The sequence below is a fragment of the Atractosteus spatula genome, chromosome 3 (assembly GCF_055471065.1).
Source record: "Atractosteus spatula isolate fAtrSpa1 chromosome 3, fAtrSpa1.hap1, whole genome shotgun sequence".
Classification (NCBI taxonomy): domain Eukaryota; kingdom Metazoa; phylum Chordata; class Actinopteri; order Semionotiformes; family Lepisosteidae; genus Atractosteus; species Atractosteus spatula.
Genome location: NC_142708.1, coordinates 24948657 through 24966772, shown reverse-complemented (window position 1 = coordinate 24966772; position 18116 = coordinate 24948657). Strand labels below are relative to the sequence as shown.

General features: G+C 36.6%; 1 protein-coding gene across 1 annotated transcript in view; it reads left to right on the top strand.

Annotated features, from left to right (window-relative positions):
• The window catches only part of fbn2 (fibrillin 2), a 111052-nt gene that overhangs the window by 36594 nt on the left and 56342 nt on the right, over positions 1–18116 (top strand). The window contains exons 9-19 of the mRNA XM_088911126.1: positions 269–421; positions 1254–1424; positions 2543–2680; positions 3165–3284; positions 3770–3895; positions 4637–4759; positions 5981–6103; positions 6819–6971; positions 10142–10195; positions 10948–11073; positions 15648–15773. Of these exons, the coding sequence (XP_088767252.1) occupies positions 269–421; positions 1254–1424; positions 2543–2680; positions 3165–3284; positions 3770–3895; positions 4637–4759; positions 5981–6103; positions 6819–6971; positions 10142–10195; positions 10948–11073; positions 15648–15773 (1413 nt within the window). The remainder of the gene's footprint in view (positions 1–268; positions 422–1253; positions 1425–2542; positions 2681–3164; positions 3285–3769; positions 3896–4636; positions 4760–5980; positions 6104–6818; positions 6972–10141; positions 10196–10947; positions 11074–15647; positions 15774–18116) is intronic.

Here is an 18116-nt window from a genome sequence, read left to right as displayed (position 1 = left end):
GACTGGTTATGTTGTACAGGTATTTCAAAGTATATTCAGAATTACACAATATAAACAAAAATATCCAGCATTACCTTTAACACGGTTGTGTGGAATTGTTGTATCAGTGTCTTTAATTTACAGTTATTTAAGAGGCACTGAACAAACCGTTAGTGGAAAAGGTTATTTTATACGGAACACGAGACAGTAGACTATAACTTGCAAGCTTAAATTAAATTGAGGTGCTGGATTGTAGAACGTGAACACTGTTTCTGTGCTCCTGTCACAGACAGAAGAGGAGGGACCTGCTTCTCCAGCCTGGTGAATGGGCGCTGTGCTCAAGAGCTGACTGGACTCCTCAGTAAGATGCGGTGCTGCTGTGAGTTGGGACGCTGCTGGGCCCTGGGCTCTGTGCCAGAAATGTGCCCCGTTAGGGGTTCAGGTGAGGAAAGGAACATCTTACCCACATTGCAGAAATTAAAGCTGTCAGCCACTGTAATTCAGTCTGGAATCACTTAAATGTGGACTAAGGACTTCATAATTGGACATAGGAAGTAGGAATGAATAATTCTGCCCTCTTTAGTGGCAACCATGTTATGGTTTAGGCACGGTGCTGTAAATTTCAGAAAAAAGTAGAAGTTCAGGGAGAAAAAAGTAGTTTTAACACTTACTGAAGTAATGCCAATACAATATCTTTTAAAAATATTCACCTCCATGGTGAATGGTATAATATCACAGACAGAGGCTATTCAACTAATTCTGTGACTTGTCCCAGTAACTGTGTGCTCCTGAACTAGTTTAGATTAGATTTTGGGCCATAGAAAAGGGGATAAATACTTACAGAATCAGCATTTAAGTTTTGAATGTTTCCTTGCAGTTGACTCTGACATCAATTAAGTTTTGATTAAAAATATTAACTTTAAAAAATTCACAAGGAATCTTTTGTAACTCTAAAGAGATATCATTGGAAGGGGATATATACGTCTGCACCACATAGTATTAAATATTCTGGATTGTCTTCGCACTTTGGCTTGACAGACTCCTGTGAGCTTGCAGTGCTGTACCTGTCCAACAGGTGTTTTGCTGTTGTTGATTCAGCAAATTTACATTGTGAAAAGATGCTCTTTAAAACCATTCAGACCTTAAAAAGGAATCTCTCTTGAATCTTGAGTAAATATTAATTTATCATGCATTCAATAAGTCCTTTGTCCTTGTTTCATTTCTGTATTTCTTTTTTTAATACAGTTTATAAAAAACCCTTTTCTCTTTTTCAGATGAGTATCGGAGGCTGTGCATTCAAGGCACACCTTTAGGAGGCTTCCCAGAAGTGGATCCTGGAATTACAGGTGGAAGAATAAATCATTTTGTGCCCAGTGAGCTTGATCCCACAATCACTGGAGAACGAGTCCAAACCGGCCAACTTCACAGGCCACTCCCAGATTTTGGTGAGTTTAAGGCGTGCAGAATTGAGTTTTGGTTTGTTCATTCAGAATTCACAGTGATTACCGTTCATCTTGCCTTCTGGGGGAATGCGTACACCCAAAACAAGGCAGGAAAGAGTGCCCCACAAAACCTTCACTACTGGAACAAAGCACTAGAGACTATAATGGTAGAGTTCTTCAGGTTGGTGCCATACAGTACATGCACTCATAACTTTGATGAGAACATGGTGAAAGATGATTTATCTGAATCATATTATAGTTCTCCACTGCTCAATAGTAAGTTACCCATGCTATTTGTGCCACTGGACTCTGGACTGGACACTGGAGTGTGATGAACAGTTTGTACACTGCAACCTAAATATAGTATCTCACTCCAAATGTTTTCATCAGAGTTTTTAGTTTTAGATTAAACCTACTTGCCTTGCAGTTTTAAATGTGCAGTCATTTGCTCACCTCTTTTGGCTTGCAACTCAGATAAAGATACAGATATCATGATTCCTTGACTATTTACTTTACTATTTACTCACTGGTGTCCTTTGCAGAGAATGTCATTCCCTTAGTTTTCCATGCCTGTATCACCTTAACCTTAGACACCACTGCTCATTGATCTGTCTTGCCTACTGAAGCTCCTGCCAGCCATGCTTCAAGAATCACACCTGTTTATTTTTTTTGTCCATTACCTGCATTGCTGTGTATTCCCAAACTCTTGAAGTATTTTATCTTAGGATCTCATGTTATTTGTTCTGTTCACCAGTGTCTGAGCTTATCATCTTGTGATCACAAACTAGCTGCTTTATTTTCCCAAAATCCTGAGATAAGTACAGTATATTATAAATTCAAGATAAACTTGTACTTACTGTCCAGGAAATCCACCAACTTCTATATCTGTTTCATGGTTCCTGCTGAGAAATGTGAGCTGGTCACACAAGCACACTTTCACATTTAGATTTGAAATAATCCCTTGTTTTAGTGGCTTCCTTAGATTTTAGATTTCATCATACAGTAATTGTAAGAAGAAAAAAGCTTCAAAACTACTCTCATCTCTATTCATACACTGTTCATTTACCTCAAGCCTAATCAAAGGCCAGGGTTGTTTACTTATGGACTTCCTTATTTTACAGAAACTCTAAACCAAACAGTTGACATCTGCCAGAGATTCACCAACCTGTGCCTCAATGGGCGCTGTATCCCAGTCCCTTCCAGCTATCGCTGTGAATGCAACATGGGGTTCAGACAAGATGTGCGGGGGGAATGTACTGGTAAGAACAGCACAGAAATCAAAGCATGTCATGCATTTAACACACCTCTTAAAATGTAGACATAGCTGCACTGCCTTGGTTTGGTAAATTTTAATTTGTAATTAAGAATTCTAATTCTACTAAATGATATCTTCATACTGCCGTTGGTTCATTTCAGTACCTTGGCTCGCAATATCCATGTAAAAAAAGCAGCCAGAGTATTTTATTTTCTCACAGCGTTTGACATTGAATTTACCCAAGTTTCTTTCTGGTAAAAATCATGTTCATGCAAACTATCTTTTAAGGGGTATAAAATATAAAAACAGTAAGGAATATGCTTACAGTGTTAATAAGTTACTGTACAGTTCGCAATATTTTTTCTTTAAAATATTTCACAAGTTATTTTAACCGGACCTTTTTATACGTAGAGGAGTATAGGAGTAGACCAACTGTAAACTTTGATAACTGAGAGAATTTAATCTCTGCATATCTATTTTTTTTACAGATATTGATGAGTGTGCCTCTAACCCCTGTACCAACGGGGACTGTGTGAATACTCCTGGTTCTTACTACTGCAAATGTCATTCAGGCTTCCAGAGAACACCCACCAAACAGGCCTGCATTGGTGAGAAATGCTTTATTTTTTATATCTGAAGTTTTCCATATTATACTGAATATTAATTCTGTAACAAATGTTTGGTTTGTATCTGAATAAAGGGATTTTTGTTAACGCAAAAAGGGCAGATTCTTTTTTCTCTGCAAATCAAAATATGTGGTATCTAATTAAATTCTATATGCTATGTACAATTATTCAGATTTGTCCTTTTCTATATTTTAATTCATTTCAAAGCTGTTGTCCACTTTCTTTCTACCGTATGTTTCGCCCATTAAACAATGCACGTAAGAACCAGGTTCCAATGTAAATCAATGAAACAAATCTAATACAATTCCATAAATGTTCAGTTCAGAAAAACTGAAATGTCTGTGTGCTGCTATCTAAATGTATGTGATCTGCTTTTGTTTATGTTACAATTCTTGAAGTGTTGCATAGGTAAAGGTGATCAGCAATGTGATAAAATATAACTTCTCCTGCATGTACTTTCCTTCAAGACATCGATGAATGTCTGCAGAATGGAGTCCTGTGTAAAAACGGGAGATGTGTGAACACTGATGGCAGTTTTCAATGTATCTGCAATGCTGGCTTTGAGCTGACTCCTGATGGAAAAAACTGTGTTGGTAATAAAATGCTTCTTTGTCCTGTTGTAGTTTATATTAGGCTGATGTAACCTAGAGTTTCCTGGAAACTCTAAATAATCCTGTCCTTAGTATTTCTGTTAACTAGTGAAAGCCTGGAAACCGCAGGAAGTTTTTTTTTACAGCTGCTCTGATGTTAGAAAAATTAGAATATGGAAATTGAACTCAGAAACATTTGACTTTTTATTTTTGTATTTTAGTGATGATTTTGGTTACTAAGCATGGTTAAAAAACTCTTGAATATTTATTTTTTTATTTATACAAGTTTAAATATTTATTTTACTCAATATATTCCACTATGTATTTCCACACATACTTGCACATTATATTCATCTGGAACTTGTCCCTTCAAAACCATATGACTTTCTAGGTGTCACTGTTTCCCACACAATTATATAAACAATAGCCTTCTGTTAATAAAAGTTAAAGGAAAACTATTGTGGGTTCAGGAGATTGGTGTGAAAATAGCTAATGGTTCTTCTTAATTGTAGTACTGTGCTTGATTTCTAGTACGAATAGTGCAAATCGCCACACTGTGGCTCCTTCAGTATAAAAATACATATTTTCTGGCTAGTTCAAGAACATTTGATCCTTATGCAAACAGATATGCAGCAAAAGGTGGCTTAGTACATTATTTAAGACTACTCTAGGTTGTTTATTCTTGAGGTTGAAGCCTGCAACTGCTGTTAATTGTGAAAACCCATGTTGTCCCTTATCTCTTAGACCATGATGAGTGTGCTACCACCAACATGTGCTTAAATGGAATGTGCATCAATGAGGATGGGAGCTTCAAGTGCATCTGCAAGCCTGGTTTTACCCTGGCAGCTAGTGGTCGTTACTGCATTGGTGGGTGAGAAACAAAGAGCTTGAGGATGTGCTTCACTCAAAATATGTTGTCTGGTATTAATTAAATGATCAAGAGCACCACGCAGGCATTAACAAATCACATCACAAGTGTTCATTCTTCAAAGATGCTAACAGCAATACTGTTAATCCAAGTTTCCTTCCTTGTGTGTACATGACTGGTTCCTTTAATGTTGTGCAGTGAGACTGTAACAGATCCCCTCTGATTGGTAATGTAGCAGGAAAATCTGCACATAAATCATCCCTATTACAGAGGAGTCGAGATGGCAAACGGACCACCCCAATGCAATGTTTCTTTCCCACCTTGATGTGAGTTCCAATGAAGGCATGCCTAGGTCCCCATTTTAACCCATTAGTAACAGTGGAAAATGTCCTTGCTAGGTCAAACCAGTTTGGTCAGTCTGCCAAATAACCATTTTCTTTTTACCAGTGGCTGACATGACTATGATCGAGGCTGTTGCTAATATCTCAGGGAGGCAGAGAACAATTCCAGTTTAGGTTAAAATAACTTTCTTCCTAATGTTGAGAGTGATCTCATCCTGAGATCTTTGCTTTTCCCTGTCAGGAAGACCGGTGAGGGTCTGATTAGACAACCCCCTTCCTTCCTGTATGACTTTTATAGGGATGGCTGATCACAGGTGCAGCTAATTCCTTAATTTCTTTGTGAGAATGTAGCATAAAGGAATGTCTCATCACAACCCTCTGGCAGCTCCACCTTCTTTTTACCTCCCAAATCGGGCTGCCATGTTACAGAGCCCCAGTATTGAGTGCACTGCCCTTTTGTGGTTTTTGTTATCAGTCATCTACTAAAAAGGCACTAAGATTTTTTCCTACTCTATATGACATATTTTCAATTGTACAGTCCCATAACCAGTCCAGGTTATTAGGGAGAGAGGCATCAGAACACTCCTCTTACAGGCCAGTGGGTGGTTCATGCGAGGATCTATTGAGAAGAACAGAGCAAGGCCACCAATCTAGCAGTTCTATCGGTTACACTCAGTACTTTATGTCAAGCATGAGATGGAAGCATTGTGCTCCAGGGAACACTATGAGCCCATGTAGCAAAAAGAAGCAAACAGAAGAAAAATTATTATAACGATGCTGGGGATAGACTAGTACTGAGAGCTCTGATGCCACATATGAATAACATTAATTCTCCTGCTTTGATATTATTTCAACTGAGATTTTCCTGTCTTGCTTCAGATGTTGACGAATGTCAGACCCCAGGGATGTGCATGAATGGGCGCTGCATAAACACTGAGGGCTCTTTCAGGTGTGAGTGCCTGGCAGGCCTGGCGGTTGGAGTTGATGGCAGATTCTGTGTGGGTAAGAGATTGTTAATCCTCAGGAGGCAGGGGGCTAACTTGTTCACACAAAGCTGGTGTGATATCCCAAGCTGTTTTCAATTTATTTGGAATGTGAGTCATTGAATCTGTAACTTGCTCACTTACTTGGGTTGGCCTGACTGTAAAGTACATGATTCAGATTATGTTGCTGGAGTTGCAGTTTCTCATTTAAAAAACATCCAGTACAATATGTATTGTAAACAATATATAATAATGGTGCCCGTTAGTGACACCTTTACCCTACATTATGCACAGTAAGTATTGCCACATTCCAAATGTGTTTTAGTGTGTAGTAACCCCATAATGTTGAATATAGTATCATTTAATTTGTTACGTTTATTAAACACTGATTTAGAATTTTTTAAATGCCTAACTACAGAAATAATGATTATCTTGATAAACTCTTCAAATAATCTTGATAACAACTTGCTAGGATGAATGAATGCTCAATAAACTAAAATAAAATAAAAAAAATGCAAGATTAATATGGCCTAACCACCCATTGTTGCATTTAGGTAATTGAATAACAGATCTGGAGATGGATTGTATTGTATATTGTATTTTATCTGCAACATTATAAATATAGACAGAAAGCACAATACTGGTCCCAAAATATGTATGGGAATAAACAATGTGTTTCATGGGATGGGTGTTCAGCACGGTGAAATATAGAAGGTTTCTTCATGCCGTTTCAGACACTCACATGCGCAGCACTTGCTATGGAGCCATCAAGAAAGGCGTCTGTGTGCATCCATTCCCGGGAGCTGTCACCAAGTCGGAATGCTGCTGCGCCAATTCAGATCACAGCTTCGGGGAGCCGTGCCAGCCCTGTCCAGCTAGGAACTCAGGTGCCCATTTTTTACTATTTCACCTTCCACATAACTGATAAATTCAAGGTTTCCGTCATCTGTTTCAAGACGATAGAGAATAGGAGAGTGCCTGCCTGAAAAAGATGATTGTCTTTAGATTTACGTTCTCTCCAGTAGGTCTCTCTCCTGCTTGCATATTTAGGATTCCTTTAGTGCGAAAGAAGATTTTATGTTTTTCTCAAATGCACATTCTAGGAGGAATAAGAGAACAAATGTTGAAGAGACAATATTCTGTGTTAAAACCACTTCAGCATCAGTGGTTTGACAACCACTGTGTCAAAACCAGAGCTTTGTTATTGCAATTACAATAATAACAAAGGTCTGAAAATACATGTTTTCTGCAGTCATCCAAATTAAGGTTTCATTTGGGCTTCTGGGTGAACTCCTTTGGTTAGATGGTTTGTCAGTTAAATTATATACAGTATGAAATGTGCATTTATAAACCCATTGTCTACCCACATTGGCACCCATTTTAACCTTTTATTGAAGAGTCTTTGTTAACTCAGCTTCTTTCTGATATTTGTTAGTGGCGCAACACAAACCAAGGGGAATGCCCAGGGTCCATACTGTACGGTCCACTTACTGTATATCAATGCGTCCACAAATCCTACTGTTCTGTTCCTCTCAGGCATTCTCAACTATATTCAATACATGCAAGTAGCAAGAATCCAGAGTATTGAGAACTGTGCGCATGTACTATGTTAACAGTACAACCTTACTTCCTGGGAAATACTGCAATACTGAGAAATATTCTCTGCTTAAGTGTTATACAGTATATAGTAGCTTCTTCGTGGTGTGACTCTAGCACGTTTCCAATCATGCTGCCTCTCTTTTAAGATGGAGAAAGGACTTTAGCTTGAAGTTTAAGCTGCACCAAAATTTGTTTAAAGATTTTTCTCTCTGGGTACCACTTGAGTGTGCTTATGGTCTACTCGCATTATGGTGGAGGGTAATGGCTGACATTTAAGTAATTGATAGCCTTTTTTCTGCCTCTATAAAATTTGAAAACTAAACATTTTTTATAGTGAGCATTTCTGCTTTTTCTACAGTAAACCAATTGCAAGGATGCATAGAATTCATAGAATTCAGAAAGGTGTCTTCTTACAGATTTTAGAATTTGATACTATTTCTTCAGCTGTGCAGACTGTAGCTGTCCCCAATTTGTTCTGCCTTAACAACTTGGGGACTGGGGACTAAAGCTGACATTTATAACCTGTTTTATGGTTTTGAAATATTAGGGTTTCAGTTTGGCAGGCAGATGTTTTTTTTTTCAACAAAAGCATCTGCTGTGTGTGTCTGGGACGTCTGTATTTTGGTTTGGATTAGGCCTACATTCCTGTTTATCCTCAGGAGCCAGAGCTCGATCTATACCAGTGTGTGGTGAGGGGGTGCTCGTCCGCGTGACACCTGAGACATATCAGAATGTTTATGTTAAAACCGCCAATGTCTAATTTATGTCACCCCTGTGTTATTGTTGTTAATTTGTAAATTTATTGTCAACATTTATCCTCTTATCTTGTGGTGTGGTCTGTGGTGCCTTTCTCAGAAGCGTCTTTGTCAATTTTTTTAAGTTTTGCCTCTTCCCTCAGATTTGGCTTTGATCTCTATTGCTATTCTGTTTTTAAAAAGCGATGCAGTGGATACATACTGTAGCCCTGCTGAGTGTGGATACATAAGTATTACCCAGTAGGGGGATCAGGGGATTTAAACCCTTATGTTTTGTTCTTTGGAACTTTAGGAGACTTAACACTGTTTGGAGTGTCTCAGTAATCCCCTTGCCAGGAAAGATCTCAAGGATATGCCAAGGAACGTTTTCTAGCACCTTGTGATCAAACATCCTTGAGGAAGTTTAAGCCTGTTTTTTTTCTTTCCTTTTTCCCAAAGGTATTAAATATTTTGTTTGCCTATCTTGCTTAATAAAGAGGGGTAGCATTTGACTTTGCATCTGTACACAATAAAGGGTGCTATTTTGTTCCTAGACACTCTTGTGCTCTGTTTTTATAGTGGGAGAATACACAGGGGCATCTTTGTTGGTGACAAAGTCTTTCAATACCATCTCTTCAGGACATCCTAACTACACTAATCTTCTGTACTGTTACAGGAAAAAAAAATTCCCAATGGAATGAAGTACTGCTGGTATCTTTGCTTTATGTAGGACATAAAGATCCAGAATTGCTTTCAGATTGATCACAAACTTTTATGGGACGCCCCAAAGGAGCCCAGAGCCAGGGTTTGCCAGGGGTCCTCAATGTAGTGCATGTTGCACAAGAAGACATGGAAGTTTGACATTTTGAAAATGTATGTTGCAGCGGTGATGGTGCTTAAAGTCTTCTAAACGTCATTACAGAAATGAAACTCTTTCTAAGTTCTTGCGCATTATTCACTTCTTGAAATTTTTGGGTGATTTACAAATATGAAAATAACGAGAGCTGCCAAATGGCTTCAAGTATAAGCTGAATTACAGCACTGACCTCAGGCTCTATCCCTCTCACCTCAGTGGATGATTTAATGAAGATGTGGGCTCCTGACTTCAGTAGATGACTTAATGAGGTGCGGACATAAATCAGAAATGCAAAGGGAGAAATCTGTATCAGAAATATCAGTTACCTGCAGGATATTGAGGGTTGAGAATCAAATAGTAAGATAATCAAGCTCAAACTACGTACTTTATTGGAAATAGTTTCTTAAGAGTACTTAATTTTAACTGGTAAGGTTTCAAAATTATTCTTTAGGCACAAAAAGTTCAGTTAACTCTGGAATTGTAGGGTGATCTGTTTCCATGTCCTAATTTTTAGTTGGTTTGCCGGATTTTGAGTAAGATGACATTGTGGTTTAGGACTTATTTTTTTTCCGATTTCTGAGGGACTTGAATTACATTTCATAACGTTTCTTAAAACCAAATAGTTTTCTAACTGAATAGATTACATTTCACAGACAATGATTTCAGTGAAGGCAAAACAATTGAAAACATTAGGGTGTCTATCCTCTATGAATTTGTGACAAATAATGTAATTGTCTGATATCCTCATCACCAAACAAATATAAACCTATTTTATTAAGGGAAAGAAGGGCCCCCATAATATTGCACTTTGTAACTTTCGTTAATCAGTTTTGTGTTAAATGACTAATTGTGAATCATTTTGTTCCAGCTGAATTTCAAGCTCTCTGTGGTAGTGGAATTGGATTTTCAGTGGAAGGAAGAGGTAAATAATTTTCACTACTTTGACATTTATGACTAAAAAGTCTGCTGAAACTATCAGTGGTTACATGCACTATTGAGACTATTCAAGTCACAACTTATTAAAATCATATCTGTAAGTAAGAAAGAGGTCAAACCGATTTTTTTCTAGGGCACGTATTAAAGAAATAAATCAATAAATCATATATTTTCAGCATGGAATAAACCTTTTATTTTTTCCTTTGCAGCCTACGCATGCTAACGCAGCTACTGTACCTACTTGAACTACTTCAGCCTAGTTCTGCTGCGACCCACTATGCCTTCCTCTAAATCTTTTACCAGATCTCTTCGTACACTATATAATCTCGTGACTCCCCTGTCTTTTTCACACCCGAAGAAGGCTCCACAGCTGAATTGTTGTGTTTCCTTTCTTCTCTTTTCAACATAGAATAAACCTTTACTTGTTCCTTATAGAAATTAATCTTTGTCTTCACCTAAAATGTATCATAGCTAAGTTAGGGATGTAATTGTAGCAGAGCAGAATGGATAAATGAGCAAGGGGTCCAATTTCTTACATTCACACAACTAGGGACACAACATATGGATTCTACAGGCAGGGTGCCCCAGCAAAGAATTAAATCCAGCATGCTAGAACTGTAAGACAGAAGTGTTACCTACCATGGCACCGCGCTACTCTGTGTAGCAGAACTAAATACCTAATGGGTAAATGTTTATTATTTTCTAACAGCTTCAATGAATTCATTTTGCTTTTGGTAGATATTAATGAGTGTGCGCTGAACCCTGACATTTGCCCCAATGGAGTCTGTGAAAACCTTCGAGGCAGCTACCGGTGTATCTGTAACTCTGGCTATGAATCAGACGAAACAGGAAAGAACTGTGTCGGTAAGTAAAGCAGTATGTTTGATGCACAAAAAAAGACACTTTAAACCCACTCTAATTTCCTCTGTCTGTCAAGTCTATTTCTTCATTAGCTGCAGGAATGAGTAAAAGTTACGTTTGCCTCCTGGGCAGCTTTTATATAAAATCTGTTTCAAATAACAGTCATTAATCAGAAACAATTCCAGTTCCCACTTATTTGATCTTCAAATGTTTAATGGCAGCTCAGTATAGAATTCATTTGGAAGAAAACTAAACAAACATAATTATTTTTTAGCATAATGGATAATAAGAAGAGCACAAGACATTTACTCAGCTGACCTCTTAAAATGACTCAGAAGTCTGCATCACAGGTGGTTTATAAATTTAGTTTACTTCACAGATAGTTTCCTCTTTAATGCAGTGTACCTAAATAGGATAATCTCTATGTATTTTCTGAAATGTATTCTTTGCCTATGGTAATTTACTTTGTCCCTTCTTACTTTACTATATTTGTTTGAGGTTGTCTGTCTGTTTTAATTGCAGCAGAGCTGTTTTGTTTCCAAATGAGGTTAGACATGCACATTAAGTGCTTTTTGCATGTGGAATTTTATAGCTGGCTACTACATAGTTTTATGAGCTCAAAAAATCGTGTGTAGTGTTGGCAAAAAGAAAACGCCAAAATATTCCCGTTAACAATTGTCAAATGTTGTTTCTTCAAAAAGAGTCCAGACCTTTCCCATTCCTAATGGTCTGCATAGTCCATGCCTTCACCAGCTGCAGTGTGCATAGTGTGAAATGTATATGTTAGAAATTAATTATAAAATATTTTTATTTTTATTTTAGTTTTACTTCATTATGTAGATGCCTTAGCACAGCACAATGCATTATACAGTATATATGACATATTGTCCATAAATGGCAAAGAACGAGAGAAAGAAATATATTGCTTTAAATGCATTTACAATGTAGATTTAAGACTGACTGCCAAGGATACTGTACAGTATGTAGACTTATGGTAAGCAGTGGAAGAACTGAGTAGACAGAGACTTTTTGTTCTTGAAATGACACCATCCGTTATTACTGTATGTAGCAGAAGCCCTGTGCAATGTTGGAAATATACTTTATTTGACCTTGTTTTGTGGCACGATTAAACAAATCATTGCGCTTAGGTCTTTTTTCTTCATTTACACAGGGCTTACTTGGATTTGCCAAGATGATATTTTAGGAATAGCTGAAAATACTGTGGGTAGGAGAAAATGACTGGGATGAATAATGATTAAATAGGAATTAATGGGTTATATTTCATGACATGTAATGAATGTGTGGTGTGTAATGTATTTTAAAGGTGAATATGCACTTAAACTGATGCAGTTAAAAAGCCAAGATTTGTATGTAATTGAGAGAACCGGGTTGCTTAGCATCAAAGCAGAGGCCAGTACATAGCTCAGAAACTCAAGAAACTCTCAAAAAACTCACATCACGTGTTCTCCTCACATCATATTTTTCACGCAGCTATGTAAACTACACTAGTTGCTTCTCCAAAGCATATAATTATCTACTGCCTACTGCATAAATGCTCTTCAACTTCTTTGCTATTTCTTTGTTTTTGACACTAGAGACACATACATCAAATAGCATAAAAGAACTATACAAAACATTATAGACTTCATTTAATTAGATTTTAATTCTAATATATTATTGTCATGATAAATACAGTACTCATGCTGTAATCCACTGACAGATGAAATGGTAACAGACCATTATCTTTTTTGTGATGAAGGACTGCTGGGGAAGAGGGCTTTGTACTTCTCTGTTTAATAACATTTTTCACAATCTGTCTTTGAATTGATTCTTGACCTAAACATTTCACTGAAAGCAGGAAGGATGAGACACATGGTTTTCCACCTCATTGTTTGCTTGGCCCATGAACTAGTCCCGCTCATCAGCCACAACAGCTGGCTGAAGATGCTCAGATTGCCAAGAGAGAGACAGAAAAGATTATTGTAGAGAAGGCAAAAACAATTACAAGCCTTTTCTCTGTGGTACAGCAGTAAAAGAACTTTAAAAGTCAGAATTACAGTACGCTCAATTTAATGGAATTCACTTGAAAGGACTTTGGATTTAATGGACAAAATCTGCCGAAGGGAAATCAGAAATGCTGGAAATTATTTAAAGTCAAAGTTTGGTAAAGCAGTAGCTAGTCTGGGCAAAAGGCTTGATTTATTCTTAAAAATAGGGCAAAATAGAAGGAATAATGTTTTTAATGATTGATCATATACATTTATTGTAACATGATGTTAAATTCCATTACTGGATAGTGTAATGTAGTGTAATGTTTAATGTAGTGCATCATGATTTGACAATGTTTGAATAAAAGTAATATGACACAGTACTTTAGGCATTTACAAAATAACAATTACAGGAAAGTAATGCACACAATATGAGACAGATATGAATACAATTCTAGTAGAATGCAAACTGTGTAAAACACATCTTTTGTACAATATACAGTACCTTTAAATAGGTCTAAAAGACACAAATACTGTATTAATGGTGTCTTATAGGGGGTAGAGCAATTGTTAAAGAGTAGGTAAATTATTTATGATGGGTGTTGTTTTACTTTAGCAAATAAAAAAACAATTTAAACAATACACTAAATTATTAAAAATATGTAAAAATGCTCTAAATATGGAATTAATAAAACTAGGGAAAAGTAACAGTACTGTACATAATTTTAAAATTCAGTAATATCGATAATACCATATACTGTGAGTACCATAGCTTGTAATGGTCTATTGCTCACAATGTAAGTATTTTATATGTTTTAGAGATTTTTATACAGTATATTTATAACACATGACATAACGAGGTTGCACAGTATATTTATGCTAAAAAAGGCACAGGAACATTTTCCATTGACTGTATTGATTTCAGTCATTAAAAAAATAAGTCACAAATCTAGAAACCAGATACACAGTATATATACTGTATATACAGTATATTTTGGGCTGAAAAACTGTCATTCTTGATTTAACAGACATTTGGCAAGAACAGACACCCCTTGCCCTATTATTAATCTGTTGAACAGAGAATGTACTGTAGTTAACAGGATCATGGAAAGTGGAGAATAACAAACATTCTAAACTAATATTTAACTCAATAATAAGATTACATTAAGTTGCCCTTTATTAAATAAGGAGCATGATTAGTACTGGATAATTGTAGCATAAATGGCACTAAGGTTCTAGAGGGGCTAGGTGGGCTTAAAAATATAATTTGTCATTGCATAATGGCATATGTAGGCAAATAAGGGATGTTATTCATAGACCCTTAACTAGCATATTTCAACTCTCACCAAGTGTGGGGAGCTGCACCACAAACTTGAAAATTGCCAATGATTCATTAGAATCATGACAGTGGAATACAGGTGGAGCCTAATTGGCTTGTTATGCGATTTGGAAGGCAATTCATTACATCAGATCTCATTTACAACTGCTGTTACTAAGAGGTTTGTATCTTATCCAACCCATTTGTTTGGGTTTTCATTTGTAATTACTTTCAGATTGATGGAAAATGTGTCTTTCACTTGGAGGATTGTCTATTCCAATGTGTAAATAAGGGGAAATTCAGATTTAATACCTACATTTAATCATTTAGATGTAATGCTCAAACAATCCATTTTAACGCCTTTTTGAAAATATTCGATTGTGTTCAATTTTGGTCATAAAACCACAAAATGATATTCTAGTATTAGAAGGAAGATCAGGAAGAATAAATAGAATGACTCTCGGTCTCAGGGGGTACCGACAAGGAACTAAACCTTTCCAGTCTAGAACAAAGGACATTAAAACAAGATCTGATACACTGTAAGTACTGTAGATGAACAAGGTACAGTATAGATTGGTCAACCTTAACAAGTTCATAAACAAGGAGGTGGGGTCACAATTGGAAACTACAAGTGAATTATTGTAGGACCGTGAAAAGGAAACGCTTATTTACATAAAGAATTGTGGGAATGTGAACAAGTTTTCCACCCAGGTGGCTGAATGCCAATGTCTGGACTCCCTTACGTAATGGCTGGATGAAATTGTAGATTCACCTTGCTGCTATCGAGAATCAAATGGCCTCGTCTTGTCTGCAATCTTGCAGTATGCAGTACTATCGAACTGGCTTTTGTTTTCCTTAAATGCTGACAATTAATTGGTTACATATCGTTCAAGTGCAGTTAAGATAAGCACAATAAAAATTGTGAAAAATATTTTTGTAAATTGTAAAAATAATATAAAGGAGCAGTTTAGATGTATTTGATTTAATAGGCACAATCTACTTTTCAGACTTTTATTTCCAGCCAGCAGATTATGATCATTTTTGGAAATGATAACATTAAAACAGTACCCCGAAATAAATAGAAAACCAACAAGTTGCATGTGCCCAAATGTTGACACTTTTAGAAGGAATTATTAACTGGCCCCTTTGTAAACAAAAGAAATGTGGAGTACTTCTCACTAGGCTTGCTAAGATCTTTTTTGTCAAATTGTTTGTTACCATATTAAAATTTGAATATACACCTCTTTGTATCTCTTGGTTTTTTTTTTCAGATATTGATGAGTGTTCAGTCAACAGGCTACTCTGTGATAATGGACTCTGCCGAAACATGCCAGGCAGCTACAGCTGTACCTGCCCCAAGGGTTATGTTTTTAAACCAGACTCGGAGACGTGTGAAGGTAGGTGGAGCTCTTTTTGTCTTTACCATGTTAAGTGATCAGTCCAGTCTGTCATAAGGTTTATCCAAACTGATGTGATTTCCAATCTGTGTAGTTGCACACTCTCCTTTTTCTGCAGTTATTCTCGCATTGGAGAATTTAAAGAGTACAAGTGTATCTATATGTCAAACAATCCTTGATCTCTGAGGAGTACTGATGAAAAGGGAGTACATCTACAGTAGCATTTTTAAATAATCTCTTTTGCTATTTGCTACATGTTATTAGGTGTTTCATCGGCTTAATTAAATACTGTAACCTAGAATTAGTGACTGGCTATAAGCAAACACATTTATCCTTGAAACACGCAGAAATGTGTTTAATTCTAATGACAATGCTGATTTGGTTAATTGTCCAACAAAGTTATATTTTAGATAATATGCTGATGAAGACACAAATAATGTAGAACATGAAACTTGTATCCACAAAATGACAAGCTTTATTGAAGATCCTTACACATCTCTGATTAACCTAGGTATAAAAAATAAGCAAATTGGTAACACTTGTAACAAAGTGTATGTACCTTTTATGTAATTAAATATGAAAAAATACATACAAGTGCCACAATGTACTGTTCAGATTAACTCTTTTTTCCTCATGAATTCATGAACAGCCACTTAATATAAAGTGTTAAGAGTCTGCCCATTAAGAATTCAAAACTAAACTCATCTGGGAACCATGATTCAGAAAAGTTGACAAAAAATGTCAATACAGAGAACACATTTTTTGAGCATCAAAATAAATGTATCAATTATAACACCAACAAATTCACAAGATAATCAGTAAAATTACAGAATACTTTTGTTTCAATAGAACTTTTCTTGACCTAGGCAAATTCACACTGTCATCAACCCTATGGTTGGTCAACGGGGGCAGCTGTGAAAGTCGGTGACAAGTTGTGTGTGTGGCCACTGTTGGAAACAAAATAAGCTCTATATCCAACACATGCTTTGCAAAAGGGATTGCAGATGCTTTCTTGTGAGATTCTGTCTATTTCCTCTCACAGAGCCTAGTCAAGCAAATATCTGTTTATTGGTCTCTTAGGCCTAGTAGCTGTACATTGTTACAGCTCATCCCTCAAATGGTCAATGAGGCCCAGGTCTGGCAAGCAGGGCATCCAAGCATACTCACAGGAAAACGTTTATAACTTGAGCTCCTGAGGACATGTATTATTCTGTTGTAGAACTGGCAAGACAGATTGAGCCCACTGGAAAGGTACTGAGGTCCCAAGACTTGGTCAATACAGCGCTCCACTGTCAGATTCCCATCAATCACTACACGTGGTATTCTGTAGTAACTAGACTCTTGTGCCAGGGCCATTACACATGGAGCTTCTTAATTGATCTGCTTGTTATAATAATTAATCATAATAATAATAATAATTGCTTACACTTATATAGCACTTTTCTGGACACTCCACTCAAAGTGCTTTACAGGTAATGGGGACTCCCATCCACCACCACCAACACCAACGATTAGTGTATAGTTCTATATGTCTGCACCACACTTGGTAATGTTCTCCATGGCGGTACTGTATATGCACAATCTTGATTAATTGTCAGAGAGTCTACCAGTGTAGATTCTTTTTTCCAGCCTCCATCATATGAAAACATTGCTCTCTTGATGATTGGAGCATATAGGATCCTTTCTGTGGTTTTTCCCCACCTACTGCATGTGATCTGGTATAATCTATTACTAGTGAAAATAGCTTGTAAAAAGTACTTTGTACAGTACAGTTGGTTAGCTAGGGCATTAGAAGAACTTAAAAATATCTGTTTTTTTTACAGATATTTTTACAGCCTTATTTCCATCTTCCGGTTGATTATTGACTTTCCATAGGCTTTATGAGCTAGTTTTTCTTTACTGAATTGGCAGCTTTGTTTTCTTATTTTACATCAAGAGCTATTTTAATAGACTAAACTGGAAAATTAGAATATCAAAAGGCAAATTGAGTTGGTTTCCTTTTCAGAAATACAATCCACTGTGTAGGATTTCATTTTAAAAGCAAGGGACCTGAAAGCTTTTTGTGAGTTAACTGATATTTTTCTTTTGTGTCTCAAGTATTGAAAAGGATTTCACAGCTTCAGAGAGGAGCCTTGTTTGTGTTCAAACATTATCTTTTTGGTTCCTGATTAAATGTCTCTTGGCTGCAGTTTGCAAACTACTTTAGAGAGTTGCAGAGCCAAAGTCAAGGAAAGGCCTTATAGCATTTCCAGTGACGTTATGACTTAAAATTAAAACCAGATGTCTTTTTGAAGGCTGCTTCCAGCAAAACACAGTGAGTTATTATCCCATCTGTAGGTTCCC